This window comes from Trypanosoma cruzi, genomic scaffold, assembly GCF_000209065.1.
Source record: "Trypanosoma cruzi strain CL Brener 1047053517073 genomic scaffold, whole genome shotgun sequence".
NCBI lineage: Eukaryota > Euglenozoa > Kinetoplastea > Trypanosomatida > Trypanosomatidae > Trypanosoma > Trypanosoma cruzi.
In genome coordinates this window covers 170208-196443 of record NW_001849495.1, presented here as the reverse complement: position 1 = coordinate 196443, position 26236 = coordinate 170208, and the positions used below count along the sequence as shown (strand labels likewise).

Below are 26236 nucleotides of genomic sequence, written 5' to 3'. Positions count from 1 at the left end.
CTGAAGTGACGACAACGAGGTGCGGCCGCAGCAGCCCGCACCCTTTCCGCAACGCGTGGCTCCTCTCCCTCCCCTTCCCTCGCTTCTTACCCCATGGCCGCCATGAAGAGGTCCTTCGCGGATCGCCTGCCGGAGTTCGCCGGCACCCACGATTGAAGACAATGGACGACGTGACGGCGGAGCCGCAGTGCACTCATGTGCCGCGCAGGCGTGTCGCTCGCCGTCATGATCGCTGCAACCTCCCTCGCGGCGCGGCGCCGAAGCCACCCAAAATTTCCACCCTCGCACCCGTAGGAACGCAACTGCCTCGCGAGCCTCATCAGGGGCCGGTGCAGGGGGAGGCGCCCGCCACAGGGCTCTATCAGCACCCCCCGCGCCACCGTCCGCCTGCGCCGCCTTCACCGCCTCGTCACACCAGCGATGCAAGGCGTCCTTCTGGAGAAGATGCTCCCGCAGTAGCGCGCCAACGCTGCCGTCCGCCTGCCGCACCGCGCGGGCATCCTCGTCCTTCACACAGCACCGCAGCTCGCTGAACGCGACGTGAACCTCCAGATCTCTAGTCTCAGCGTAGTCCCTCAGTGTGTAGAGGAAGCAGCGCAGTCCCACAATTTCCTCCGCAAAGAAATGCCACTTGCCGCGCCAACGCCCCTCCAATAAAAGACGATTGTACGCGAGTGGGTAGCGCTCCGCAATCGTCTGCTGCAGGCGCGCGGAGGACACGGAGCAGAGCAGCTCCACCGACGACCCGGCGTGACGCATTGCCATGAACTCCTGCATCACCTGCTGCGCCAGCACTTCCTCCGTCACGGCCGGTCCGTCCGCGGGAGGCAACGTCACGAAGACTCGCACCGGCATTACACTATCGCGACTGGAAATGCGGTTTTGCCACAGAAAGAGCTTCCTCGCCAATTGCAAAAAATGAAAAGGTCCAAATGGGGAGCAGAGAGGGATGAACACACAGGAAGGAGGGAGAGCGATGGCAGGGGAGAAAAGGAACACATCCGCGACGAGACTCGAACGTGCATCCCTCCCGTCCGCAGTCAAAATGCCCCGCCATTGAGCCACACGGAAACAAGGACAGGGGAAATTAGCTTAAGTTCTCTCTTCATTCGTGGCAGCTACGCAAAGCGACAGCAGTCGGGAAAACAAGCGGGGACCCAAAGTGAACAAACAGTTACAACAGGGAAACACACCATTCCTTCTTTTTCACATTATCTGCCAACGGTGCACGTTGCCTGCGAAATTTGGTGCGCAGGACGGAAGGGGGTGCGGCCCCCGTTCGGTGGGCAGAGCATTGAAAGCCGTGTTGCGCACTCGTGCCGCCTCAACTTCACACCAGACTCCAACGTGAGGGCCCAGCAGCACTAGAATCCGGAAACGACTTCACAGCAGCCTCTACCAGAATTGGGGTGGCCTTTATCCGACGTTGACGCACGGAATACGTTCCATGCGACCACAAGAAAAAAACGGAGGCATTCGCCGCCGCGTAGTTGAAGGCAATGCCACCGCAGAGCAACTCCTCCACTATAAGACGGATGGGACCTTGTCGAGTGGACGTGGAACTCGTCAGGCTGGGGTACGTGGGCACACTAACAGCCCGGTAAAAGACTCCCCAAAGACAACGTAGTATACACGCGAGGAGAGAAGAGCCCGTGGCAAAGCCACCCTGTGCGATAGGCCTATCCCTCGCAGCCGCTCTCGTGCCACATAAACAAACGAAAGGTTGTACTTACGCTGCTCCATTGTTTTGCCGCAGTCAACAATGGCCCGCACGTCCGTCGCCACAAGCGAAGAGGGGGATCGCAACCAAATTGAAAACATGCACCGTGCCGCATCATACGACACGTTCATATCATCGTCGATGTTGAGCACAGCCTCGGTGCGGAGAAGAGAGGCGACAAGCCAGCGATTCGCCACGGAATTGGGTGGTTGCCGCGCCTCGATTTCAACGCAAGCAATTCGTCTGGCACCGTTTCCTTCACGCCATTCCACACGAGCAGCACCTCATGGACAAGACCCTCATCCTTCGGCCAATCATACAGAGTGGCCTTCAAAACATGCAACAAACAATTTCGTCGCCTCGTCATTGGATATGACACCACCACTACCGTTAACGAGTCCTCATGAATGTTGCCTTGAGCGGCAGCAGGGGCGATCACTTTGCTCACCGTCGGCTGCGACGGCAGAGCAGGCTCAGGATCAGTTTGTCATGTCCACACAATGAACGGAAAAGTAAGAAGCGCCAACACGACAGGAGCAGATAGAACGGGACGCAATACGCCAACAAAGCCAAGATGGGCGCGCCGCCGCCTCATCCTCACACCCTGAGAAGAATAAAAAGGGAAGAGGAAGAAGAGACTCCTTCAAGCCCTCTCCAACGCTTCTTCTCTAATGCCGTGTGGAACAAATAACAAAGACAGGAGAGTCAAGACACACATGCGTATAAATGCACACATAAATACATGCAATGTACATATTATATATGCGGTATGCACAATTATCCCTCTTTTCTCCTCCTTATCCTCCTATGCATTATTTGTTTGTATTTCCTTACCATCCCTCTCGACCACGTTTACTCCCCTTCCAGCCTGTGTACACATATTCGGTCCATCATTTCCCCCACCACGTTACCTTCATTCCTCCCTTCTATTGTTGTGTGACCCTTTCCTTTCCTCCGTCCTGGTGAGGAATAGATGGAGACCTCATCCGCCGCACACACACACACACACACGCACACACACACACACACACACACACACACACACACACACACACACACACACACACACAGGGAGTGGGAGGGAGGGTTTTCCTTTCCCTTCCGTCTCCTGTTCGGCGCATGCAAAAAAAAAAAAAAATGCAACGTTCATCATGACACGACCCCATTCGGTATGGGTGCCGTAATGATGCCGTGGCTCGTACGAAACGGCATGTCACCCCACATTACCTCACCCTTTTCATTCGTCTTGAGGTCAACCGCCACCTTTTCAAAGTGTTTCGCCAACTTCTTCTTCAGCACCGGCACAAACGGCCCGTCGTGACCGTCAAACACAACACGTTCGCCGACGGGCGTACCGGCTGGCACTTCCAATAACTTGACATCCCGCGTGTTGCCCTCTGTACGCGAGGCGCAAAGCACCATGCCTTCTGAAACAATACCGCCGATCTTTCGCGGCTCCAGATTCGCAATGACAAGCACCAGACGGTTTATAAACTCGTCCTGCTTAACGTACTCTTGCAAGCCGCTAAGGATGGTGCGACGTCCCCCCGCCTGCTCGCCAAGCTCAATTTCCTCGATGTATAACTTCGTGCTCTCTGGGTGTGGACGGACATCAAGTACCTTGCCGATCACAAAGTGACACTTGGACATACTGCTGCCAGATGCCTCCTCCTTCTCCGCAGCAGCAGCAGCGACAGTGGCAGCCCTCCCGTCCTTTTTCGTTCCCTTTACGCCGACCGCTTGTGGGGATTCTTCCGGTGTTGCATTCTTCTTCGTGGCGCCGAGGGACGCTTCTCTTGCGGCGACAAGCTCGGCGATCCAGCGCTCCACGAATGGGATGGAGCGGCGCAGAAGGGGACCCTCAAAATTTGAAGAGAACATTTACCAGACACTCTTAAGGTTTCCTTAAAAATTTCCCAAATAACAAACAAACAAACTTCCTACACACACACACACACACACACACACACACAGGCATACGGGCAACAACAAACAGAAAGAATAAAAAAGACAACATAAAAAACGTATGAAGAAAGAAACAATTAGAGAGGGGAAGAAAAAAAAAAAAAAAAAAGACGGTACATGTTTGTGTAAGTGACAAATGCGCCGCACTGTGTGTTTCTCGCTCTCACTCACTCTTTCACTTTTCCTCACCCAGAAGCGCAAGCACGTCCTTCAGACGTATCTCAGCAGGCACATACAACAACGGCCAGCTTCGTAGGTGATTTGTATTGTAATACTTCTCCATCAGGTGAAGGACCGCCGTTGGGGTTAATCCTTGCAGCGTCACAATGTTTCTTTCCGAACCATTTGCCGCAATCCAACGACGCACCCTCTCCGTGAAGGTGATGGCGCTGTAATACTTGAAAGGTCCGTGCGGTGGGCAAACTGCAATGTGGCGGAAAAAAAGTGTCATTAACTCACTGTTTGCTTCAATGAGAGCTGCTGCCACTTCTCCCGCATTTTCTTCTCTCTCGGTGCTCTCCTGCAGCTTTAACCCACTTGTAGCCAATCGCATCCCTCCACCCCCCCCCACCTTCTCTATCTATCTATCTATCTCTCCCTCTCTATTAAATGCCACATAAACAGACAAAAGTTAGATGGATGCAGGAGGGAAATATGAGCAGAGGGAGTGGAAAAGGGGAGGGGAAAAGGGATTGAAATAAACAAAAGAAGAAAATCCACACACAGATAGAGGCAAGAGCTAAGCACACACACACACACACACACACACACACACACACATTCATATATATATATATACAAGATTTATTTTTAGAAAGAGCGTCTGCACATGCACAAACACACATTCATATACACATATATATATATAAGCATGTATGCATGTATGCATGTCCACACGGTCATTCTAAAATTAGAAAATCATAAACCGCTGTAACCAAAATGTGTGATGCGGCAGCAATAAAAAAATATTGACGACTTTCACGCAACAACAACACATAGTCGTCAACGATAAAAATTAATTAAATTCCAAGCATGAAAGGAAACAACAACAAACAGTAAAAAAAACAAAACAAAAAAAACAAAAAAACAAAAACAAAATGTATGTCCAAACACCCAAACCCACACAAACAAACACACATATTAAAGGAAAGCATCGATAGCAAATCCATTCATATGTATATATATATATATATATATATATATATATATATACATACATATATATATATGTATAAATGGATAGGAATAAACAAATAAATAAATCAATCAAACACTTTCCTCAAAAGGAGACGCAACTACCGTCGCTTTTTAACCGCTTTCAGTTGTATTGGACTTCATTTTTGTTCTTCTTCTTTTTTTTTTTTTTTTCTTCTTTTGTCCCGCTTCATCGCATTCCCCACTTTTTGTGTATGTGTGCATGTGTTTCGTTTTCTTTTCTTTTCTTTGATCCCTTCGTTCCTTTTTTTTTTGGGTAGCATAACATTGGACTTTTAAAATCAAGTCGCTCTCATCTTATATATATATATATGTGTATGTGTGTATGTGTGTATGTATAAGTGTGTATTCCTTTTATTTATTTATTTTTATTTTTATTTTTATTTAGTGACGAGGTGCTCACGTTGGCAACTTGGTGGGCCGTGGAGTTTCTCGCACTGATTTTCAAAACTTTGCGTCATGAGGGTTACCACTTTTGACATGATTAGTTTGGAATACAAGGGGTTATGAAAGGCAAAGCGGATGAGAAATCGTACCTCCACTTGTCGCGGTTGTCCTGGCACAGGGCTGAATTCCCAGACGCAGTTAAGCTCCGTGAGAACAGGACAGCGACGCTGCGTCTCACTCTCCTTAAGAACAGCTTGCACTTTCTTCTCGGGCACAAGTAACACACGAGAGGTGTATTGCTCTTTAAAAAAGGAGAATCCAACGGTGAGCGTGGCCGTCATTTCCATTGGATCACCGCTACTACAAATGCCGCCCCCATCCCTGGCCCTACTCTTGCTGTTGCTGCTGCTGCCGCTGCTGCCGCTGCTGTTATCAGCCGTATTCGTATCATCGAGGCGTCTCACTTCGTGTACAGTCGATTCCACGCACCATGGAAGGAATGTACTGTACCGTGAGACATCCGCTACAACGTCGTAGAGTTGAGCAGGGGACCAACCAAGCACGGTGTGCTCCCTGTACTCCTGTATGAGTGTCGCTGATGGTTCCGCCACTAACCCATTTTTGTTTGGTACCGGAATCTTCAGCACATCTGCCATTGATGCCGCAAACTTGGCAGACATTGGGAAATGCTTGGAAATTTTTTCAGGGGACAAGAAGGAAGGTCGATGAGGGTGAAAATGTTGCGATTTTTCCGTGTGTTTGCTGTTGGCGTCTCTCTTTTCAAGTGGCATGGAAGTCTCAAACATCGTTGCGTCTGGCGGTAAGTTGACATCTTTTACCACATCATCACGGCTTCTACAAAACGGCTTTGCATCGGATGCTGCAGGCGCCGGACGAATTCCCGGCGGAAATGGTGGCGGCGGCGGCGGTGAGGGAAAAAATGAACGTCGTCCGCTCCGTGCAGTAATAATAAAACCACCCCTCCCTATCGCATCGCAGAAATAAAGAAACGGCCGCATCTATTTATCTACCAATCTGTATGTATGTATGCTCGCTTGTATGCACGAATGTCGGCGGCTTACCTCCCAACTCCCCTTTTCTCTCGCTTTGCTTCTGTGCTCCCTTCCCTCCGTGACGCTTTTGCTCCTAGACACGTGCCCACACGCACACACACACACACACGCAGGCACGCAGGCACCCCCCCACCTTCCGCTACCACCACCACCACCACCAACCAAAGAAACACACGCAGAAATGGAGAGAAAAAACAAAAACAACAAAACATATAAGAACAGAAAGAGTGGAAGCAAAAAAAAAAAAAAAAAAAAAAGAAGCGGCAGCTGAAAACGACAACACACGGGCGATGCCGCACGGCGTACCACCCCGCCCCACACCGCGATTGTGCGAGCAGAAAGCACAGAATGTAAACAGACAAATAAGAGGGTGCGAAAGGGGGAAAGAAAAGAAAAAAGAAAAAAGGAAAAAGTGCCTGAGGTGCATGTAAACAACATGAGCAACGCAAAACAAACAAACAAACAGAAGGAACTCAACTCATATATAAATAAAAGACAAAAATAAATAAATAAATAAATAAAAAAGGGGGAATACAGAGAGAAAAAAAAACCAAAAAAAAAAAAAAAAAAAGAAAAGAGACATGCAACACACAAACACAAACACAAACACAAACAAACAGGCAAAATTTTATTTTTATTCTCATTTCCCCCCCCCCGTCTAACCCCGTCAACTTTTTCGTTTCTTTTAAAATGAAGAAAAAAGAAAAAAGAAGAAAGACAAAAACAAAACAACAACTAAAAAAAAACAACAAAAAAAAAAAACAGTTAAAAACGCAGTCAATTCAAATACACACACAGAGAAAAATATATTATTAATAATAATTGGGCTGAATCTTTTTTTATTTTATTTTCTTTTTCATATATTTTTTATTTATTGCACCCGGCATCGTTATAATAACATTTATATGTACATACACACATGCAGCCACAGACACACGTATACATACATGTATATACATATACATACATGTATATTTTTTGTTCATTTCATTGTGTGTTTGTGTCTGCAGGGAGTGGGGGAAAGAGGGATGGGAATAAGACGCATGATACATGAATCACCCAAGAAAATCCCGTGATAATAATCGTCCTACCAACCCGTTTTTCTTGGGTAGCAGCAGCAGCAGCAGCAGCAGCAGTAGTAGTAGTAGTAGTGTTACAAACAAGCAAACAAGAGCGCCTTTAAATAAACACCAAAAATCAAATCAAACTCGCCTTCTTTCTTCTTTTTTTCTTTTTTTCTTTTCCAAACAGGAAGACCAGAGAAATGTCTTATGGGGCAGAACAAAGACACAAAGCGTTTGCGAAAATCAAGTGATTATAGGCGTACAATAGAGGATAAAATTCCGAATCTGACGGTAGAAATAACATATATACATCATATACATAGACACATAAAGAAAAAGGATGTAGCAGGTGTTCATACATACATACACACAATTTGGTTATAAAACTCTTTCTGCAGGAGGTGATAAAGCCATTCGAGGTGAAAACGTTTTATTCTTCTTCATCTGTGCCACGCGTTCCTGCAGTTGCCGCAGTTCTTCATCCTCCAGCGTTTGAAACATCATTTCTTCTTCTTCTATGGCTTGCCGAATAATCGAGGCCGTCTCCCGCTTTGACTCACGCAGTGCACGGAGGACTTCTTCACGTCTTTTCTGTCCTTCCACTTCCTGTTGACGTAGAGCTTTGTGAAACAACTGAACTTCCTCGCATTGCTGCTTTTTCCTCTCCCGCAATGCATCCTTCTCTTTGCGGAGGGCCTCTGCACGCTCACAATTGTCGCGGTATGCGGCCTCGCGTTGGGCGGATGTCTGCAGACGTTTCGTTCGCTCCACCTCCGCCCGTGCCACCGCCCGCCGCTCCTCCTGCAACTCCGTTACCCACTGCTTACGAAAGGCATCGTCGCCGGCGTTGGGTAGCCGCCGCAGCGGACTCTTAAAGGTGTTGCGCCAGTCCCCCGGTGGGTACTGCCTGCCACCTCCACACAAGGTGCCTGAGAGGTTGGTGAGAAGACCGCTCGTATACGTCTTTGCAAAGACGCGTTCACGCAAAATCTCGATACGGTTCTGCCGATATTTACTTTCCGTAGCCGCACACTCGCGAATAAACTCCCGCTCTTCCTCAGCTATCGCCCGCGTGTTGGCTGCCCGTTCTTTAAGGAGCGTTAAATATTCCTCTCGTTTGGCGTTCTGTTCCTCGCGCTCCTGCCGTGCGGCATCCCGCACAATATTCTCCTGACGTGCCTTCTCTTCTTTATACATGGCAATTTGCTGTAAGATGTTTTCACGTTGCTTTGAGGCCTCTTGAATCTTGCGCACCACATTCCCTTCACATTCCGCACGAAAGGCCTCACGCTCGGCCTTTATTTGGTTAAACCGTGTGTGATCCACTTGTCGTGGAGCGTTCCCCAACACCGACCACCCGCGCCTACGCAGACGTCTGACGGCGGAGGCATATTCATATTCTTCTTCTTCCTGCTGTCTTGCCTTCTCGTGGAGCCGGCGCAGACGCATGCACTGCCGCTCCCTCTCATCCTGATTTCTCAAGGTGGAGAAAAGTTCACTGTGCTTCTCACGCCAATCATTGTAGTCTTTGACCTTCCGCACGTACCCCGGTGGCCCCACGATGATGGTGCCATTGACGCACGCAGACGCCTCTCCAGGCGGGGGGCTGTCAGGCTGCTGGTCTTGAAAAAGACCGACCGTGCCAAGGCCAATGACGCGCTCCTTCTCCGCCGCTCGCCAATAATCCGCGGAAGTCAAATTTTTTCTCCGGTGTCGCCACCGCAAATACTCAGACGGATTTGAAATCCCCTCACTTTGATAGGGCCCCCCCGCAGCATCGCAACGATTCGTTTTAAAACCCTCGTTGGTGTTAGTCTTCCGAACGTCGCTCGATGCATGACTCGGTCGTCCCTCATCCGTGTATGCCGGATGACCCCCTCGACTACCGCCGTTCTCATTTTTTCCGTGGGCTGGGCTGGGAAAGAGTGAAACATCCGCCTTATCGACATGTGGTTCAGAGGCAACTGCGAGTGCAGCTGCGGGCTCCTTTCCTTTCAAAGCGTTCACACTTTTCCGCATGTCGACATCGTCGGCGTTGTGGACGGCGTCGGCGCTTTTGTCTACTGTTTGCATGCTCCAAACACACCTGCACTGGCAAGAGGTGAAAAGGAAATAAAGGGGTTGGCGCAGGCAAAAATGCAAGTCAATATTACTTTAAGCAGCTATAATATATATAAATGTGTATATATATGTATATAAATGTATATTCCTTTTTCCCTCCCTTTCACTCCCTCTTTCTCTTTCTCTCTGTGTGTGTATGTGCGTGTGTATGTGTCTTCCGTCGGATTTCCGCCACTTTTCCCCCTTTTTTTTTTATTGTTTATTTTTCCGCAAATGAATTCCCTTTCTTTCTTTCTTCCTTTTTTTTTTTTCCCCCCTGTTTTCTTCTTCGGCAAACACATAAAACAAAAAAAAAAAAACGAAAAAAAAAAAAAAAAACGTCAGCCACAATCACAAACAAATACACTCGCAAACCAAACAAAGGAAGAAGGAAAGAGAGAACATAAAGCAGCCATCCACCACTCACCCACCCACCCACCCCCGCTTTTTTTTCTTTTTTTTTTTCTTTTTTATGGCCGCGTCCATGTTGTCTCGCGTGTTTGGTGATTCACGTAAAATTTCCGTCCACTCTTTGGGTCAACACACTCCTCCCAGAACGGCGGCAGCGCAGTGATAATAGAAGCGGGGGCGACAGCGTGTGACGGTGTCAGCGCGTGCGGCTGCGGTACGTGTTGTGGTGTCGTGACGGGAGTCGCTTGCGGCCGCGTCCATGTTGTCTCGCGTGTTTGGTGATTCACGTAAAATTTCCGTCCACTCTTTGGGTCAACACACTCCTCCCAGAACGGCGGCAGCATGTTGGTGTTCGGTGTGGCGGCCATCGGATTTGGTCTCACTTCTGCCGCATTCATTGCAGGGTTATTGCTAGTCACACTCGCTACTGCTGTTGGAAGTGTCCATGAGGTTTGTTTGGTATACCGATTCACGTAATACTTGCGTCCGCTCTTGGGGTCGACACACTCATCCCAATCTCTAGCTGCTCCTGTTGTTACCTCCGCTGCCGTACTTGTCGTCGTTGGTTTCGTATGATCATTCCGTTCATTTCCATTTGCTTCAGCCTGACGACGCTCTTGCTGCTTTCGATGCCAGCTTTCCACCTGGCGCTCCAAGTCCATCTGCTCCTCGAGACCGCCTGGGTGAGTCCATGTGGTCTTCACCACACGGTCGGCGTTTGTGTAAAAAAAAAAGTGACGACGTCGTTGCCGATCGTACATGAGGGTCCAACCGGCTGGGAGACGCGTGGAGACCTCCGGCTCAGGAAAAGCAGAAGCTGCCGTGCTTTTTGGCTGGGCATCGGTCGTTGCAGTGGGTGCATGTGGCAACGGTGGTGCTGTATTCATCGCCATACTCACGGGTGTCGTTGCTGTTTCTGCTGGCTTTGCGACATCCGGAGTGGCCGTAGCACGCATGGGCGTCGTCGTGCCGGCCGCCGGCAGGACGTGTGCCGTTTGTTTCGCATCATCTCCCGTGTTCTTCGCGGCTCCCAGCGTGAGCGTGTCCAACTTCGGCTCCTCCGTGCTGGTGGATGAGGGGGCAGTGGCATCTATGGCGGTCGTGTGCTGTTTCTTCTTGTCCGCAGACTTATCGTCATCGGGAAGGAAAGGGTCGGGGGCACCCGCAATGGGCGGCGGGTGCGGACGGGAAGAGGCATCCGCAGGTGACAACAGTGAAGCCGCCCCACCCGCAGACGCAGACGGAATTAGTGATGATGCCAAAGAATCCGTCCCAGGCACGGCGGCAGCATTCCGTGTGTTCCCCACCTGAGCATCACCACCTGTCAGTCGCTGCTGCAGTTGTTTAAGCTGCATCAGAACAGCTAGTGGGAGTTCTTTGCCCTCGTGCTGCAAAGCCGCCAAGGCGGCACTTGCGGCCCCCGTGTTGGGGATAAAGTTAATCCCCTCTCCTTTTGCAATCGTCGCAATACCACCGCCGCTACCGTACGTGGGGCTCACGTACGCCATCAGCTCATCGGCCACACTGTCGCCATTGTAAACGACAAAACAAACCCCACACCCGGCGTCATGCGCCCACTCCAACGCGGAGGATATGTACGCATTCGCCGCAAAGTACACAAGCGTCATGAACTTCCCTCCCCCTCCTCCTCCTCCTCCTCCTCCGCCGCCGCCGCCACCGATATTGACGTTAAGGGCCCCATGGGCCTTTGCAAGGATCGACATTGTTTTAGTGCATATCGCGGCATCCACGGGCGATCCCGCGCGGCTTGAAATGCTGTCGAGCACAATCGTCTGGAAGCGCAGGCGTCGCAGTGCGGTGATGAGCACGTCACGCTGCGACTGCTGCCCCTCTAAAGCCTTTAAGATGGAAGAGGAAAAAAACACAATGCGTTGCTCAACCGCCACTGCTGCCGCCCCTCTGTTTGTCTGACCAAACAGCTGAGTCGTGATGGCGTCCAGCATGTCCTCAACGCCGCCCCGCACCGCCTCCTCGGATGTGGGCGTCATACCACTGAGAAAATAATCCCCATCCACAAAAAGATGAATCATTTTCCTTCTACTCTCCCCACTACCACAACCACCCACCGCCGCTGCCTCCTGCCCCCTTCCCACGCGTGCAGCAAACAGCACGTGAATATGACCGTGTGAATGTGTGAGTGTGTGTGTGTGTGTCCCTTTAAAAAATGTGCACCACCGCGAATTATTCACGAGAGCAAAATATATAAATATATTTTATTATTTTATTTCTTTTTGACTTGGGAAGCGCGTAAACACTCAAAAGACCACCCGGCGTCAGAAATCCAGAGGAAAAAAAAAAAAAGGAAAGGAGCAAAAGACAGACAAGAAGGAGAGAAGGCCTTTCACGGCTCCCAATGAGAATAACCGCCACACAAGAAAGTTAGCAGATCACTTCCAAAGAGAAAACATCATAAAAATAACAATAATAATGTTCATTGACATGTGCGTGAAATCTGTAAAAAAAAGAAGAAAATTAAACAAGTCGCCATATCCCTCATTCTCTATCGCCATATATATATATATATATATATATATGCTCACTCATTGCCAAAAGACAGAGACCAAAAAGAGAAAAAGCAAAAAAAAAAAAAGAAAAGCAACAACAACAACAAATGCACATGTATGCGTGTATGCGTCTGTGTATGTATATTTGGGATAGATGAGTGCGATGCCTCCATGTGCATGGCATTCTTTTTGAAAATCAACCTTTGAAGTAGCAAGAAAATTCCGTAAAAGCACCGCCCATTCCTCTTTTCCCACTCACCGCGGAGCCGTTAAGTGATGATGAGTAGTCACCGCCACCTTTATTTCCCATTTATTCGTAGTTGTGGACACCGTCCACAGGGAGGCGGTGGAGGTGGGCACACAACTTCTCTGCACGTTGACGCAACTGCAGCACCGCCTCCTCTCTTATATGGCTGCGGTCGTTGCCATCTTCTTGCAGCTGCAATAAGCTCTGTACCAGGCAAGGCCGCAGAGGACTGTTGTCGAGCACCTCAGGAAAGTGCTTCACGCCAAGCTCAAGAAACCGCAGAACACGAGCGAGTGACGCACACCAGTCGGCCAGGGATGCAAAAGAAGGCGAGGTTGACAGTGAAAATAATGACGATGACGGCTGCTGCACCCGTGCAGCTCCAGGCGTGATGCCAACAAGTTCCTTCAGCATCTCTGTTAAATGCGGCAAAAGAAGATAAAACGAGTCTGCTGTAAGCGCATGAAACTGCGCTGGGTTGTCAGGGGCCGCACATCCTTCATCCAAGACACGCGCTCGTATAAATGACCGATACGCTCGCTTTGCCTCCTGCAACTGCTGCTGCCACCGCTCGCATTTGCTGTACCCTGGATGGTGCGCGTTGCCATTTTCATTCCTGTCATCATGTGGAGCAGGAATGGCCATGTCATTTGGCCTGCAGTGTCTATATCCCCCACGGTGAATATCACCTTCATCTCCTTCTTTCTCCACTTCCTGCGGTGCTTCTTCGCTGTGACACAAATTGCCGCCACCGTATGCCTCCAGCACAAGAAGGTCGTGCAGAGACAGTTCGTGGTGGGCGTGGCGTGAGGCCCATTCTCGAAGAACCGAAAACCCCTCCGTGATACGCTGCATGAGAGCACGTTGGCCACTGAGACATTCTTCTATGGCCACCTGCTGCTGCAGGAGCCGCAGGAGTTGTTCATCCAACGAAGATGACGGCTGCGCCGCATCACTGCGGGATGCCAAATTATCCATTCAAACAACAACAACAACAAAATTCGCCTGCTCCCCCCTCCCTGAATAAAGTGTCTAGTAATAAATAAAATGCAGATGAAAATCATGCACGTGCTTTACATGAAATACATGCCCGATGTCACAAGGAAAAGGCCGCCGTGAGAAGCGTGTCAGGCACACGTCAAAGTCTCATTTGTAGCGGTGTTATTATTATTATTATTTTTTCATTTCTGAATAAAAACAAACAAACAAAAACAAAAGGCCAATCGACCGTCCACCTCCCAGCCGCGTATCCTTGCCCCTGCCTTCCCCCTTTTCCCGCCACATTGCAGGAAAAAAAAAAAAAATAAATAAATATATCCATCCATGATGGAAGAGAGGCATGTGTGTTTGTATGCATGCAACTCAACTCAAGACGACAGGACACGACACAGAGGGCGGAGCAGGCAACAATGAGCTAAAAGCGGAGAGAGACGGAGCAACGGCCAAAAGAAGGGGAGAAATCAGAAATAAACAAATAAATAAACTCACAAGTACAAGCGGCTTGGGGGATCTGTCATCACCGCCATCAACGTCGCACGCCCTTCTCCATTTTTCCCGCGTCCTCTTCTCTCCCTCTTACGTTAATAGTGAAGTTTCGTACGGCGCCAGTGGCGGCGCTTCTCATTCCACTTTATGCGATTGCCCGTGCGAAGACGAATCCAGTACGGCACAGGCCTGTTCTGCTTCAGCTTCTTTGCGTACTTTTTCTTAATTGCAAGCGGCTTAAAGCGTCCCATGGCGGTCTGCTTTCTTTCCTCTGTCTCCCTTGTCCCCTTCTACCCACCCTTTTTTTTTTTTTTTTTGTTGTTGTATTGTATATATATATACATATATTGCGCAGGCGTGTAATTGCGGTATGGCAGAATACACCGAGACATTAAAAAAAAAAAAAAAAAGGGAGAGAGAAAGAGAAGAAGACAATTGGTAGGTGCATGCGTGTACAACAAGAAAAAGAAAAACACCATCCATCAGCCATATCGTCTGACTCATGTATACGTACGCATATTATTATTATTATCTGCATGCATGCAGCATGGTGATAAAGAGGAATAGAGAGAGAGAAAAAAGAGGGAAATTGAAGGAAGAAGTCCTATGAAAAACAACCACAACAACCACGACAACACACACACACATGTATATATATATGTATGTATGTATGCGTGTATATCAACTCATTCTAAAAGAAAAAAGAAAAGAAAAAAAAGGCCACAAGAATTCAAAAATAAGTGAAATCGGAAGAAAAATAACAGAAAAAACAAAATGTATCCCATACAAAAGGGTACCGCACAATATCGTACACGTTCATTTCTGCATCACCTTTTTTTTTTTTTTTTCTTTTTTTCTTTCTTTCTTTCTTCTTCTTTTCTTTTTTTTTCTTGTCCATTGTGTTCATTTCTCCACCCAAACAGGGAACACACACTCATGACACGCCCATCCCTATTCCCTCTATGCAGGAACTGTATATGATTCCGTGACGAGGCGGGACTCTTGACTGAACCGCACTGGTGTCCCGGTTTCAGTCCGCACCACCTCAACCACCTGCACCTTCGCGACAGTCCTGCATGAGGTGAAGCTGACATCCACGGGGAAAAACACCTCATTTCCGCTAGCGGCACCATCGCCTCCATCTGCGAGTTCAATCTCCACATTACCATTTGGATGATTTTGGGCGTCCAGTAGCGGAATAGACCAGACGACGCAGCCATTGACGATGTCCCAGGTGCCCACAGATGGTGTGACCTCCTGAGCCCTGGTACCATGCAGTGGGAAGGCGATACGAACGTCGCGGAGGGCATCAATGGCATCATTGGCCCTGTCCAATTCGTACTCGACTGTGATACTCCCTGCGCTTGGCCAACACGACAATGTGATGGGCGGACGAGCGTTATCCGAATTGATGAGACACCAACGCAAAATTGTTACCATTTGCTGCACGGGTAATGGCTTGTTTTCACGCATGGAGAGCACATGGTCTTCTGCAAACATTTCCTTGTTCACCTTCGTGTGGGCACGGAAGGAGAACTTGCTGCTCATAGGCGAAAGCATAAGCCGCACGGTTGCCAACTGTGGGTCGGAGACAAGGACGGATAATTCACCGCGAACATCCACCGCACCGCCCTCCCCGTCACGGTTCAGATGCGCACTAATCTTTTCCTCGACCAAAATGTGCAAACCCTCCACCGTTCCCTCATGAATCCCCTTCTTCGACTCCACACCTCCCCCTGCTCCTGCGGTTAACGATGAGGGCTGTTGGGACGAGGCAGCACCAGCGGCGGTGGCCGGGGCGGGCGAAGGCAGCCCCGCCTCCTTCAACACACGCGACGTGATATCCGCCTTCTTTGCACGGCCAAGCGTTAACCCACCCGCACGCTTTGGTGCTGGCGCTGCTGAGGATGTGGTAAAGGCAGACGACACGCCCTCAAACTGATGGGTCGAAACGGCAGAATCAACCCCACCACCACTGACTATCACTGGTGCGCTCGTGTTGCCGAAGCCGCCGTAGCCCGGATCCTCCGAGCTGATGCCGCTGTACGGGTTCATTCCCTTCCGTCGCTTTTCTCGCATCTCATGTGCTTTGCGTGACGCATCCTTCTTCGCCCGCTCCATCTGCAGTCGTTTCTCCTCCCGTACCATCAATTCCTCATGGGAGTCCATTTCCAGGTACGTTCGGATCTGCTCCACCGTTGTGTTCTCCCGCTTTCCTCCAACAATAACCTCATCAAAGGCAAAAAATACACGAAACGCCTTTGCTTCCAGTGTTGCCTCAGTGACCGTGTCGACAAACTCTGGGATGAGACGGCCCATGAGATGCAGGGTTTCCAGATCCTCAACGATGTTGCTGTTCTTCGTCGTGATAAGGACGAGGAAGAGCTCTTCCAGCGGCTGGTACACGTACCGTACTGTGCCGGCATCGATGTATGTCACCTGCTTGTTGACCGACGACTCCAAAAGGCGTGGAAATGCAGAGAGAAGACCTTCAATACGAATCCGCGAGACTTCATTGAAGTTCCGCGAGAGAATAATATTCCCCTGTCTGTTTACCACACCTGCAGCTATAACAGGCATGTGTGGGGGCGTAAATAAATTAAAAAAAAAAAAAAGGAGGAAATGGATCAATCTAATTTCCTTTTTTATTGTTGTTTTTTTCTCCTGTTGGTTCAATTCAACTGCTGTAATTTTTCTCGTATGCCTCCTTTTCTTCTAGCCCCTTTTACTGTTTCTACCGTTTTTCCCCCCCCCTTCCCACCACCACACAAAGAGACTACCTTGACGGCTTTGAATCCTTCCTAAATGTTTCCTTTAACTACCCCCGTGACACCCATTGATGACAGAAGACATAAGGAGGAAGGCAGAGTATGTCGTATTGGAGACAATAACCGGGAAGAAATATAAATAAATATACGCATGGAGAGTGTATACACACATTTAAAGAATACATATATTATATATATATAGATAAGAAAAACAGCCAGAAACAAAAACAAAAAACAAAGACCAAAACGCATTATATATATATATAATGCATAATATAAAGGAGGGGAACCATCTCCCATTTTTTCCTTCTTCACAACCTCTCATTTCACAACATATATATATATTGTCTCACTTGAATTTTCATTTTTCAAAAAAAAAAAAAAAAAAAAGAAAAAAAAAAAATAAATAAATTCTTTTTCTTTTTTGTTCTCCTCATAAGCTACACATTGGCCTATTGAAGAAATTTCATTCCTTTGAACCCCCCTTTTTTAAAGGGGCATGCTAACATCGTCAATGAGCTCAAAGGACGAGTTCCAGTAGCTCTCTACATGAAACACAGTCTTCTCCATTCCTTGAATCTCCTGCTCCGCGTCAATATGTAGCAGCCGCTGATGCTTCGGTTGGTAACGGGAAATGACATTCGGGTTGTGCGGCAGCAGGTCGGTTGCGGGAATAGGCACTTGATCGCCAAACGACGTTGCGCCTTCCCGTGCGTTTATGTCGCCATCAACAACGCCATTATTGTCAACTGTACTGCTGCCGCTTCTGTCCGTTGCAGCCCTGTTGTCAACATCACCATCGGTTTCAAACGTTTGCGACACAAGTTCCGTGGCAAGCTGCTCCATCGAACATCCCTCCGAAAGAACGTTCGTGGATTGTGGCGGGGCGGAGGGCTTGTCGGTCCTTTGCGTCCTGTTTTGTGTCGCCGTCCTTTTGGCCATTGCGCCATAACGCGTCTGGAGTGCCGCCCTGTGCTTGAGGAACCGGCGTGCATTGGCGAGGGAGTTCACCCAACGGCGCGAGACAGAGTGGACCTGCGCGAGGAGCAAAATGCCCACCGCCAGCGATATGGAACAGAGCACAACACCCCCCACATGTTTGCGTAGACTCATAACCAGCACCCCGCCGATGCCACCAAGGCAGTATAACCAACTCGCCGCCCGCATCACCTGGGCTGAGGCACTGACTACCGTGCAGTCATGCAACGGATGAAGGCGAGGGCGATAGCGATCATATAATCGACACCTTTGCGTCATGTACCGCACAAAAAAGTAGATGCCGACAAGTAGGGCCAAAAGTGGCACCGTCATGCGGAAGAGAAGCCCCATCGCGAGTATCGTAAGGTCAAAACTGTAAAATTGCGGCCAGTCAAACGAACATGGCTTGAAGAGTTTGTCGTAGACACGCTGAACGCTTACTTCTTTTCTTCGTAAAAAGGCCCGGATAAGCGGTAGAGGATCAACGAGATTCAACCACGTGGAGATGCAGGCTGCTGTGATAACTTTGGCGTACCAGTAACCGCCGTTTGGGCTAACGATAGCAAGGAAGAAACCAATAATCGCTTCACCTGAAGGGTCCTTAAGTACATCTGCCAGTTGGGACAGACCGCCCTGCAGCGCCGCCTGAAATATGACACCGGTGAGTACCATGAAGAGATACTGCAGGAACAACTCACCACCACGGAGCGAATCCCGGTTTACAACCCCCATTGCAATGACAAAGCACCGAATCATAAACGGAAGTATTAAATTAAAAAGCTCCAGCATGACAACTGGTAAAAACGAAGTAACTGCACCACGAAGAGTTTCTGGCACTTTCATATAAATCCAAAGCACGAATTTACCAATATAGGGAATATAAACAAGGTTGTCAATGGAGCTGACAAATCCAACAGGAACAGCCCAAAAAAAGAGAAGTAAGATATACACAAAAAAGAATACGACGGTTCGTAACCAACCCGTGTACCGATCGGTCGTGAGGTTGAAATGAATGATACCATCCGGGGGTCCGGCGATGGTCGCTTGCGCCCCCGATACACCACCACGACGCGACTCGAACAGGTTCACAAACTCGTACGCCTCGAGTGCATCTGAAAATATAATAAAGGCAGACCCTTTTGCATCCCTAGCGGGGGTTGCATCAATAAATTGATTCAACCGTTTAGCCTCGGCAATAAAAACCTTTTTTCTATACTCCACCTTGGGTACTTTGCTGCAGCAGGAAGGAAAGGGAGCACACATCATGAGTGTTTCCTCAACATCCTCCCCTCTCTCACGCGCCACGGGCATTCTTTCACGTTGCTTCTTTGAATATGCCTTTTGGTCCGCTATGGCCTCCTGTAACTCCTTCATGGCAGTCTCTGTCCTCTCCATGCTCTCGTACATACCCTCCGGTGGCTTACGAGGGAAAAGCAGTTGCCGCACACTACAATCCCTTGTAAAGATGGCGTCTCGACGGGTCGTCTTGTAGTAACCAAAACCACAAATCGAAAAGAGACAACTTAAACCTGTACAATGGTACTGGTAATACACATCCAACTCATCTTCCTCCGTGTTACCATTGTTATCATTGCCTGAATCTCCATTCCGAACTCGGCCACCTTTTCCACCTCTTGGCCGAAAGTAGGCTTCTTCCACAAGGTATCCTTGATGAAATCTCTTTTCTGACATCATGTCGGCACTTAAGCCCCGAACAATCGCCACACGGTGTCCAAGTGCATTTTCCATCTGCAAGTGCATGACAGATTTGATGTATGCATCAAAGCGGTATAGAAAAAATAAGACTGCCACAACATATATGGCGGAAAAGAAAAGATCCAAAATCCCCACAAGCCAAAGGCGCCAACTGTGGGGTGAGATGTTTTGCGCGGAGAGGTCGTAGAGACCGCGAAGGCGGACTGGAACGCAATCCGTCTCCACATATTTACAGAATGGCGCCCTGTCGTTACAAGCCGTCTCATTACCCCCCAAAGACTGACAACCGTGAATGTCACGCCTTACCATATATTTTTCCAGGTAGTTATCCGTCCCAGAAAGAACGCAGATCCAGAAATTGAAGACTCCGCCCAAAACAAACACGGTCGCAAATAGCTTCAAGAAGGCAAGGTACAGTGCCACTTGGGGGTCAAATGGCACCTTGGCCTTCGTTGCCGATACTAAAAACGTGTCCTCCACTGCAGTATTTTCCCTCTTGTTGACTTTTAACACCTCCATTTCCCCTGAAATTTGCCTCTTCGTGTCGTCTTCGCCATCTTTAGGAGAAGCGGTTGTGGACAAAGGCTGCACGACACTCTCCAGGTTTGCCACCTCCTCCTCGATGCTCAGCCAGTCGCGCAAACTCGGGAGAGAGAAGAGTGAGCATCGGTACGGCAGGACACGACCCACACGCTGTCGAGGAGGGGTGGGAGACGCAGAGGGGGAGGAGGACGAGGGTGTCAGAGGTGTTGTGGCAGCTGGAAATCCCGATGGCCCCACACTCACAGTTATGGTGTGGTTGGTGCGATAGAGACGCCGCAGCCAAAGCAACGGTGCGGTAAGACAGAAAATACTTAGGCCTGAAAGCACTACAAGTAGGATGGCGTTGAAAGCCAGCGTAAACCACAAGCCTTGATCATCCCAGGTGGACCTTGGTTTAAGCGAGAGGTCCATTTTACGAGTTTTTACTAAAATATCTTCCTAAGCCTAGTTTCTAACATAAACCCAGTGTAAATGCATTCACACAGAAGGAAGAATTGTAGGTGTTATTGACAACCAGAGAATAGGCACATACACATGTCAATATATAGCTCTGTGTCTCTTTCTCTCTGTGTTTATTGGAGTGGACATGTTGATGCAAAGGCCTTTTCCCCCCGTCCTCACCCACCCACACACACAGACAGACAGACAGACAAAATCACATGTAATTCTTTTCCTTCACTTCAATACAGTACGAAAAAACAACAACAACAACAACAACAACAATAAAAAGGGAAATTAGATTGATCGCACATTTAATTACAAGATACAATGCAAATAAATATGCTTACTATACATTACTTTCAGGCATATTTCCCATTTTCATCGATCTTGTTATAAACTTTACATTCATGCCTCTTGACAATTCTCCTTAAGGCTCACCCTGGAAATTTAACTTGTGCCATTCATAGCCGGTGGTTGCTTGTTGGCTTCCATGGCGGTTGTAGTCTCTTCAAGTTCCTTTTCTTTTCCTTTTTCTTCTTCTTCTTCTACCGATGCGGCAGCGTTTGCAGCACCTGCAACTGTCGCCGCACCATCTTCAAACCCCACTCCTTCATTGGCATTATCGCCCTCGGCCTTGTGTCTTTTTTGCTCCTCTGCCCAGCTGTTGCTGGTGGTGATGCCCAGTGTCTCCGGCAGTGGGCCCACGCCGCAGTCAACGACAACTACAAATCGCGAGGGGTTGCCGTTGATCTCACCGTACGGTGCCACTTCCCTCAAGAACTCATCGAGGCCACGCACCACCCGACCAAAGCAAACATGCCGGCCATTGAGTGCCTTTTCTTCCGAATCAGAGGTGGTGATGAAGAACTGCGAGCCGTTGCTGTTGGGTCCATTGTTGGCCATAAGAAGAAGACCCACCTCATTCAGGCGCCGTCGTTTGTTTTCGTCACTAAACCAACCCCAACCAAAACTGGAGAAGTGATTCGCACCTTTGTTAACACGCATTGTCAAGTCCCCACCCTGAACGCAAAACGCGGGTATAATTTTATGAAAGTACGTCCCACGATAACATGGCGTGAGACCTTGGTAACAGTACGTCTGCCCTTTTCGACTGGTGGACTGCCCCGCACATAAATGACGGAAATTCGCACATGCTTTGGGTGATTCATCATCAAATAATTCAAACTCAATACGAAGGATGATTTCAGGTTCACCGGCGCCTTTAGTAGACGCCAAAAGATCCTGGCGCTGCTGCACCATCGAGCCTGAGAGAGACGGAACCTTTGGAAAGCCGCCAAAACATGCGAGCTCCATCCAACATGACGTGCGTTCTATGGGACGTGAATGACTAGCATAGCGTGTCCCGGAGGCAGGAGATCCTTGTGTGAGTGTGCATCCAAGGCGGCTGGTTGCCTTAAGGTTCATGTGCTCAATACGACTGTATATCTCCAATTGCCCTTTTCTTTCTTTTCTTTCCAACACACACACACACACACACACACACACAGCGATTGTCCCCTTTACGCTGTTTTATTCACACAACAAGACCTCCCCTTGCAGTATGCCTCCAGTTCATGAAGCATCGACAGAGAAGGAGGGAGGGAGGGAGGGAAAGAGCGATTGCGGAAAAAAAAAAAAAAAAAAAGTAAATATAATCCAACATAAAAAAACATAAAAACAAAAACAAAACGTGAATTCTCATGTATTCCATGCATTTCCGTATTTTTTTTTTTTTTTTTTGTTTCTCTTTCTGCAGATGATTCTCTCACCCCTCCTCCTCCTCCTCTTTTTCTCTTTCTTTCTCTCTCCACTTTGTCCTTCTGTGATAGATGTGTCATGCAACAGGGATGCAACTTAAATAGTCCCCTTTCACCCAATAATAAGAAAAAAAAAAAAAAAAAAACGACGCAACCCACCATTCTCTCCTTCCTTCATTCATTCATACAAATTTTTTTTTTTTCTTGTGCTTTCAAACTTTTGTCTCTGTTTTCTTCTTTGTTTTATTTTTCCTTCGTTTTTTCGTCTTCACTCTACTGTCTAAAGTCATTTCCCTCAGTTCCTCCTCTTTTTCCCTCTCTTTGTTCTACCCACTCAATGGATCAAAAAAGAAAAAAAAAAGAAAAAAGGGGGAAAAAAAACAAGGCAATCACGAAAGGTTGCGTTTCTTCACATGCATTCAAAAGTGGGATGAGATCCCGCGCTTACTACCCAATCAAAAGGGCGAGTTAGGGCCTGGCTGGAAACGTCTTTTTGGAGGCGTGTAATGCCGACCACTGGTTATAAATTGTTTCATGAGCTTATGCATATATGGCTTCGGTGCCGATGGTGTTGCGGGCTTCATATTGTCAGGCTGTGCATTGTTCGCTGCGATGCTACTGTCACCACCATTCGTGTTTGTCCCACCTTCTGCCTGGGATGGCGTTGACGTGGTGGACGACTGAGGTGTTGTAGGCGACTGTTTGCGGCGTGGAAGTCCTGCACGATAGGTGGAAAGTACATCTTGACCCAAGCTGCGGAGTATTTCCACAGCATGAAGATAACACATCCTCTCCGCATCCTTCTTCTTGAGGGATATACCAATAGCAAGTAAACGCCCAGCATTCTTCTTTGCCGTGTCCCCTTCCTCCCCTTTAGTAGCCTGCGACTGCGTGACCACCGCCACATAATCACTACTCCCAGAAGTATTATTATTATTATTATCCCCATCATTGGCCGTGGAAGCAACAACAGGAGACAAAGAGGGGGGCGCGTTGTCTGCTTTATTCGTCTTCTCAGTTCCTTCTGGTACATCAGCGGTCGCTTTGTTGTTCTTTTTCTTTTTCTTCTTCGTACTTGTCGTGTTTTCAGGGACGTTACGATCCTTCTGGGGTAACACAAGTGGCAGGTACGCGATGTTGTGTACACTCACCTGCCTGGCAAATCCGGTAATGTAAATAGATGCATTTACATTGCTGTCCTTAGGTAGATGGTACCGTAGGTAGTTCTGTACACACAATTTTGCCTCGTTTCCCGCTTCAAGGACGGCCTCATCGCTCAGGTTCTCGCCGTACACATCAAAGTCCTCGGGGATACGGAGCTGCAAAATTTGCAACGTGTCGCAAATGCGTGGCAAGGGGCGTGGCTGGTTGCCTTCAACCATGTATCCAGGAAGATATGGGGGCCGTGCCGCCTTTTCTGTAGGCGGAGACTTGGACTCCAATTCGGAAAAAGATGGGGCCAGAATGGCGACAAGTCCTTTGCATGCAGACAACTTCGCCATGTCCTCCATCGTCACAAGACCCATGCGTCGTCGCTGTTCCAGAAACGCTTGCTGTTTCGAGGGATTTGCAAAAAGCGGAATACCAAGTGCACACAACGTGTCTACCGCGTGCAGGGCGCACAAGTCCATCGCCTGCTCCATCGTCTTGCCAACCGCGTTTCCACCACGAACACCAAATACTTTCGGCACTGGCAATAGCGTGCTGGCACGGAACTGCTCACCCATACGTGTGATAACAAACAGATCGGGATGTGGATTGCGGGCAACTTCGCGCTGCCACGATTCCAGGGCTTTCCGCGACTCCGCAAGGAGCGCCGGGTCTGGATTGGACTCGATATAATCACCACAGTAGTTGTTAATGTCATTGTGTGCTGCAATGAGACGTTCCCCGACACTCCGCTGATAAGTGTAGCGCCGCAGCATCTGCGGGTCGAGCCAGACCTCGTCGCCACCCACCTGTTGTTTCAGAGGCAGCGGCAGCGGGTCGTGCGGCCGTGGGTGCCGCGTGTCACCGGTGAGTGGGTTCGGTGCCCAACGACCAAACCTCTCAACGGCCATCGCGTGTCTCGCCTGCCGCGCATTGTCTTGCGGGAACAACGGGCGCGCAAGGGCGTCCAACAACAATTCTGCATGCATCGCAGCCATGTGTTCCGCACACTCTTTTGTTTGTGCCTTTCCACGAGCCACAATGGCATCAAAAAGATGAATTTCCGCCACGTACATTCTGACGGAGTGACCAGGGACGGCCACGTGAGAGATCGTGATGCGGTCCTTCAGCGCCATTCCTTGATGTAGAAAGTGATCCTTCAACCGCTCGTAGGCCGCCGTCTCGTACACGCAGGGAAGTAACAATGCATCCTGTGAAGGGGAACAACGTGTGGAGTTCGCATTCACCATTTGCCATATGCCACCTTCCGTTGGATCAAAAGTGACCGTGTTGGAAATTGCCGTTCCTCCTCCTCCTACTGCCGTTGCACCTCCACCTTGGTTGCTCGATGTATTGGGGGAAAGCCACGGGTAGTGCACTGTAGAGTGGTACGGCGGCTCTCCACTAACGTCTAATGTATCTCCTTCTAAATCCGTAGTCTGAATTGCAGGAGTTGCCTTCGTGGCAGCAACAGGGTCAATAGTAGGAGTCAACGATGATACGTGTTCCATTAACGGATTTGGTACACAACGACTGTCTTTGCCTATTGAAGTTGTGTCACCGATGATTTCTGCCTCTGTGATGGTGGTGGAGAACACGGATGCCCCATCCACGACGTCTGTAGAGGAGGCACCACCACAATCGGGGAGTGCTGTCAGCATACGCAGCGGTGGTGGGGCGATGGTGTTCTCTGGTTTGATTGGATCACCGGGCATTGGCGCGTAACGGCCCTGACGCCGTGCATTCTCCGCGTGTTTCTGCTGCATAGATGGCAGTCGGAAGAGCGGCACTCCCAACGCATCACAAACCCGCTCTGCATGCATCGCTGCCAGCAGTTCCGCATCCTTCTCGTCCTCACCGACACCCTCCGCCACGTAGAAGTGGTGCGGTGATGGGAGGACTAATTTGCACCGGGCGCGGTACACCGTCCTTCCCAGCATCTGCTCCGCACTCACCTCAAAGACATCCGCAGATCGATTCCCCGTGCGGCGGACGTAGTTGAGTACACGACTCTTGGCGAAGTTATCGATGCTTGTGACATCCCAGTAGTGCTTCTGGCGCAGCTCATCACCGGTAGATCGCGTGCTACTCCCGTCGGCACGGCTACTCATGTCAACCTCACAACGATGGTAGTCCATGTTGCCATCCCTATCGCTGTGGCTGTCACCAACACCAGCAGCTGTGTGGCTGCCGTGTTCCTCTGCGGCGGGAAGGATCTCAATTGTCACCATCTCTGGTGCAATCGCCTCCCGCATTTCAGAGCCGCTGTTGCAAGAGGACGAAAAGTGGAAGTTGAGTGCCGTATTACTGCCTCTTATAAGGCAACGTCGTGCCATCCAAAGCAGGCGGTCCGTGCCCGCCAGCACACGTATCCCCCGCATGTGTCCACCTTTTCACGCAACACCCTCTCGGCAATAACTGCACACATGAAGGGGGCGAGTGGTTTTAGAATATAAACATCCGAGCAACCACATCCCCCCCCACAAAAAAAGAAAAAAAAAAAAAGAATGAGTAGGTGCAAAAGAGAAGAAGTTGTCATACATGGTGTACAATATTGCATTTCTTCCTCATTCAATTCTCCTGGTTTCCCCCTTTATTTTATTTTATTTTATTTTTCATGTTTTTCCTTCCAATATAAACAATCCCAAATGGTAGAGTTATGAATAATAATAATAATAATAACGACCGCAAC

At 49.0% G+C, this 26236-nt stretch overlaps 12 protein-coding genes across 12 annotated transcripts, besides 52 other annotated features; all 12 read right to left on the bottom strand.

The window, feature by feature from the left end:
• Tc00.1047053511217.209 (hypothetical protein, conserved) lies at window positions 1-855 on the bottom strand (the record flags this gene model as incomplete). The annotated part of the gene is made up of 1 exon (XM_813248.1): window positions 1-855. A coding segment is annotated over one exon (855 nt), but the record flags the coding sequence as incomplete, so codon positions are not given.
• Window positions 1-26236: part of a sequence feature (heterozygous, Esmeraldo-like haplotype) that runs on past the window's edge.
• Window positions 2713-2790: a microsatellite.
• Tc00.1047053511217.200 (tyrosyl or methionyl-tRNA synthetase, putative) lies at window positions 2870-3601 on the bottom strand (the record flags this gene model as incomplete). The annotated part of the gene is made up of 1 exon (XM_813247.1): window positions 2870-3601. One exon carries the CDS (start codon window positions 3599-3601, stop codon window positions 2870-2872), a length of 732 nt encoding a protein of 243 aa, XP_818340.1.
• Window positions 3663-3693: a microsatellite.
• Window positions 3705-3796: a sequence feature (T-rich).
• Tc00.1047053511217.190 (hypothetical protein, conserved) lies at window positions 3861-4238 on the bottom strand (the record flags this gene model as incomplete). The annotated part of the gene is made up of 1 exon (XM_813246.1): window positions 3861-4238. The coding sequence occupies one exon, from the start codon at window positions 4236-4238 to the stop codon at window positions 3861-3863; it is 378 nt and encodes a 125-aa protein (XP_818339.1).
• Window positions 4430-4465: a microsatellite.
• Window positions 4469-4576: a microsatellite.
• Window positions 4730-4783: a sequence feature (T-rich).
• Window positions 4857-4919: a microsatellite.
• Window positions 5023-5061: a sequence feature (A-rich).
• Window positions 5108-5153: a sequence feature (A-rich).
• Window positions 5201-5239: a microsatellite.
• Window positions 5253-5286: a microsatellite.
• Window positions 5281-6306, bottom strand: Tc00.1047053511217.180 (hypothetical protein, conserved; the record flags this gene model as incomplete). The annotated part of the gene is made up of 1 exon (XM_813245.1): window positions 5281-6306. One exon carries the CDS (start codon window positions 6304-6306, stop codon window positions 5281-5283), a length of 1026 nt encoding a protein of 341 aa, XP_818338.1.
• Window positions 5682-5716: a microsatellite.
• Window positions 6447-6472: a microsatellite.
• Window positions 6596-6620: a microsatellite.
• Window positions 6735-6772: a repeat region.
• Window positions 6847-6936: a sequence feature (T-rich).
• Window positions 7054-7122: a sequence feature (T-rich).
• Window positions 7161-7184: a sequence feature (AT_rich).
• Window positions 7195-7236: a sequence feature (AT_rich).
• Window positions 7251-7334: a microsatellite.
• Window positions 7471-7511: a microsatellite.
• Window positions 7572-7602: a sequence feature (GA-rich).
• Window positions 7803-9497, bottom strand: Tc00.1047053511217.170 (hypothetical protein, conserved; the record flags this gene model as incomplete). The annotated part of the gene is made up of 1 exon (XM_813244.1): window positions 7803-9497. One exon carries the CDS (start codon window positions 9495-9497, stop codon window positions 7803-7805), a length of 1695 nt encoding a protein of 564 aa, XP_818337.1.
• Window positions 9592-9631: a microsatellite.
• Window positions 9673-9699: a microsatellite.
• Window positions 9768-9795: a microsatellite.
• Window positions 9827-9863: a microsatellite.
• Window positions 9934-9965: a microsatellite.
• Window positions 9970-9996: a microsatellite.
• Window positions 9995-11986, bottom strand: Tc00.1047053511217.160 (hypothetical protein, conserved; the record flags this gene model as incomplete). Its single annotated transcript, XM_813243.1, has 1 exon — window positions 9995-11986. The coding sequence occupies one exon, from the start codon at window positions 11984-11986 to the stop codon at window positions 9995-9997; it is 1992 nt and encodes a 663-aa protein (XP_818336.1).
• Window positions 11571-11599: a microsatellite.
• Window positions 12080-12109: a microsatellite.
• Window positions 12152-12183: a sequence feature (AT_rich).
• Window positions 12465-12490: a microsatellite.
• Window positions 12519-12551: a sequence feature (T-rich).
• Window positions 12771-13685, bottom strand: Tc00.1047053511217.150 (hypothetical protein, conserved; the record flags this gene model as incomplete). The annotated part of the gene is made up of 1 exon (XM_813242.1): window positions 12771-13685. The coding sequence occupies one exon, from the start codon at window positions 13683-13685 to the stop codon at window positions 12771-12773; it is 915 nt and encodes a 304-aa protein (XP_818335.1).
• Window positions 13869-13889: a sequence feature (AT_rich).
• Window positions 13998-14024: a sequence feature (AT_rich).
• On the bottom strand, window positions 14288-14443 carry Tc00.1047053511217.145 (ribosomal protein L39, putative; the record flags this gene model as incomplete). Its single annotated transcript, XM_813250.1, has 1 exon — window positions 14288-14443. One exon carries the CDS (start codon window positions 14441-14443, stop codon window positions 14288-14290), a length of 156 nt encoding a protein of 51 aa, XP_818343.1.
• Window positions 14839-14872: a microsatellite.
• Window positions 14886-14967: a sequence feature (T-rich).
• Window positions 15025-15084: a microsatellite.
• Window positions 15153-16772, bottom strand: Tc00.1047053511217.140 (coatomer delta subunit, putative; the record flags this gene model as incomplete). Its single annotated transcript, XM_813241.1, has 1 exon — window positions 15153-16772. One exon carries the CDS (start codon window positions 16770-16772, stop codon window positions 15153-15155), a length of 1620 nt encoding a protein of 539 aa, XP_818334.1.
• Window positions 16784-16807: a sequence feature (AT_rich).
• Window positions 17331-17371: a microsatellite.
• On the bottom strand, window positions 17450-20608 carry Tc00.1047053511217.130 (hypothetical protein, conserved; the record flags this gene model as incomplete). Its single annotated transcript, XM_813240.1, has 1 exon — window positions 17450-20608. The coding sequence occupies one exon, from the start codon at window positions 20606-20608 to the stop codon at window positions 17450-17452; it is 3159 nt and encodes a 1052-aa protein (XP_818333.1).
• Window positions 20895-20923: a microsatellite.
• Window positions 21086-22063, bottom strand: Tc00.1047053511217.120 (cyclophilin, putative; the record flags this gene model as incomplete). The annotated part of the gene is made up of 1 exon (XM_813239.1): window positions 21086-22063. The coding sequence occupies one exon, from the start codon at window positions 22061-22063 to the stop codon at window positions 21086-21088; it is 978 nt and encodes a 325-aa protein (XP_818332.1).
• Window positions 21152-21185: a microsatellite.
• Window positions 22117-22145: a microsatellite.
• Window positions 22226-22255: a microsatellite.
• Window positions 22265-22327: a sequence feature (T-rich).
• Window positions 22399-22460: a sequence feature (GA-rich).
• Window positions 22514-22541: a sequence feature (AT_rich).
• Window positions 22587-22658: a sequence feature (A-rich).
• Window positions 22740-22776: a sequence feature (T-rich).
• Window positions 22851-25925, bottom strand: Tc00.1047053511217.110 (hypothetical protein, conserved; the record flags this gene model as incomplete). Its single annotated transcript, XM_813238.1, has 1 exon — window positions 22851-25925. The coding sequence occupies one exon, from the start codon at window positions 25923-25925 to the stop codon at window positions 22851-22853; it is 3075 nt and encodes a 1024-aa protein (XP_818331.1).
• Window positions 26137-26159: a microsatellite.
• Window positions 26207-26226: a microsatellite.